Here is a 1,928-nt window from a genome sequence, read left to right on the forward strand (position 1 = left end):
GTCGTGTATTGTGCTGTGCAGACCGACAGGTGAGGAGGAAGAAGAGGAAGTCCGGCTCAGGAAGCTGTAGTTTTGTTGAAGGATGGGTGGAGTTCAGAGACAAGCGAATAGCAAAGAGAGTAGCAGTGTCGCTCCACAACACACCCATGGGAACAAGGAGACGCCAAAGGTTTTTCTCTGACCTCTGGAACATGAAGGTAAAGTCTGCTTGTCCTCTGTGGATCACTTACCTTAACTAACTTAACTAACCCCTAACCCTTAGCTTAACTAACTTAACTAACCCCTAACCCTTAACTTAACTAACCCCTAACACTTAGCTTAACTAACTTAACTAACCCCTAACACTTAGCTTAACTAACTTAACTAACCCCTTACCCTAACTGACCCTAACTGACCCTAACTGACCCTAGGCTTCAGGCAGCAGAACCTTCCTGACACCATGAACAGGTCTGCTGGATCCAACACATGCTTGTGTTGTTGTTGTTGTGTGTCCTAACACTTGTATCCAACACATGCTTGTGTTGTTGTTGTTGTGTGTCCTAACACTTGTATCCAACACATGCTTGTGTTGTTGTTGTTGTGTGTCCTAATACTTGTATCCAACACATGCTTGTGTTGTTGTTGTTGTTGTTGTGTCCTAACACTTGTATCCAACACATGCTTGTGTTGTTGTTGTTGTGTNCATAATATAATATAATATAACATAACATAAGATAACATAACATGACATAACATAATATAATATAATATAATGTAACATGTACAATAGGTTGCCTTCAGGCCAAGCGCTCTCTTGAAAATAATCTGTGATCTCAGAGGGATTAACCTGGTTAAACTACGGTAAATAAATGAATTAAATGAGTTTTAACAGGCCTTTATTTGTTAAACGAAGCTCCACAAACTGCTTCACTGTGTTGTGTTTTATCAACAGTGTAATGGTCAAACTGCTCTGGTACTTTTTTCATTTATTATATTGAGAACTTAACATGTCCAATTATCTTGCAACACAAACGTGTTTTACTTCAGTAGTTTTATCAGTATACAGTACCAATCTGAATATATCCACATTATAAATACAAAATATTTTTATTTACCTTATTTTGAAAAGACAAACCGGAAAAGGAGCAAGTACGTCACTCATGTGCGTCTTGTGTCGCGTGTGAAAACTGAACTCCTGTTCGAAACGAGCGGAGGGTTAAAGCGATCAGCGGCTGATTATCAGGTGAGWGCTTCGGTACCGTCCGGTTCGGTTTGAACGTTTGAAGGCGGTTCGGGCTCGTTTGGGTCGAGAATGGATGAAGACGGGTGGTGGTTGTAGGGGGGCTGCACCGTGGGCTCCTCAGGTCAGGAAGAAGTGAAAGAAGGAGATGGTGGAAAATTTCAAAAGCATTTAAATTTAAAGCAGGACAAGAACCACCTAATCCTAATCCTAATCCTAACCTGCTAATAAGTATTTACCTGACATGAAGAAAGTGTTGGAGGATAGAGAACCAGCCCAGGTTCTGATAGGTTCTAACCCGAACCTGATCTTTGTTTGTCAAAGCTTAGCTTTATTCCACAACAACAACGAGTCGTCTGCAGAGAGGAGTAACTTCAGGCTCTCATAGCAGAAAAGCTTCAGATGAAGACAGTTATTGTAGGAGATGTTTGAGGAGTCCAACAACTGCAGACGGTCAGAAATAAACAAATAAAAATAATTTATTTTTTACTTGAACTCAGAGATAAAGTTGTGACAGGCTTCATGACTTCAGATGTACGACTTTTAACCTGTAAGATGCTATAAATGTCAGATGTGTGGACAAACTGCTAACATCTACAGAAACACAGGTGTGGTGTAAAAACACACACACACACAAAAAAAACACACACACACACACAGACACACACACAAACACACACAGACACACACACACAAACACACACAGACA

The 1,928-nt window shown here is 40.5% G+C and overlaps 1 protein-coding gene across 1 annotated transcript in view; it reads left to right on the forward strand.

The window, feature by feature from the left end:
* Positions 1 to 21: 21 nt before the first annotated feature.
* abt1 (activator of basal transcription 1) overlaps positions 22 to 1,928 on the forward strand; it is a gene marked incomplete at its 5' end in the record, with an annotated part of 10,089 nt that continues 8,182 nt past the window's right edge. The window contains 1 exon segment of the mRNA XM_014000006.1: positions 22 to 197. Coding sequence (XP_013855460.1) covers positions 22 to 197 — 176 coding nt within the window.

This window comes from Austrofundulus limnaeus, unplaced genomic scaffold (genome assembly GCF_001266775.1).
Source record: "Austrofundulus limnaeus strain Quisiro unplaced genomic scaffold, Austrofundulus_limnaeus-1.0 Scaffold2630, whole genome shotgun sequence".
NCBI lineage: Eukaryota > Metazoa > Chordata > Actinopteri > Cyprinodontiformes > Rivulidae > Austrofundulus > Austrofundulus limnaeus.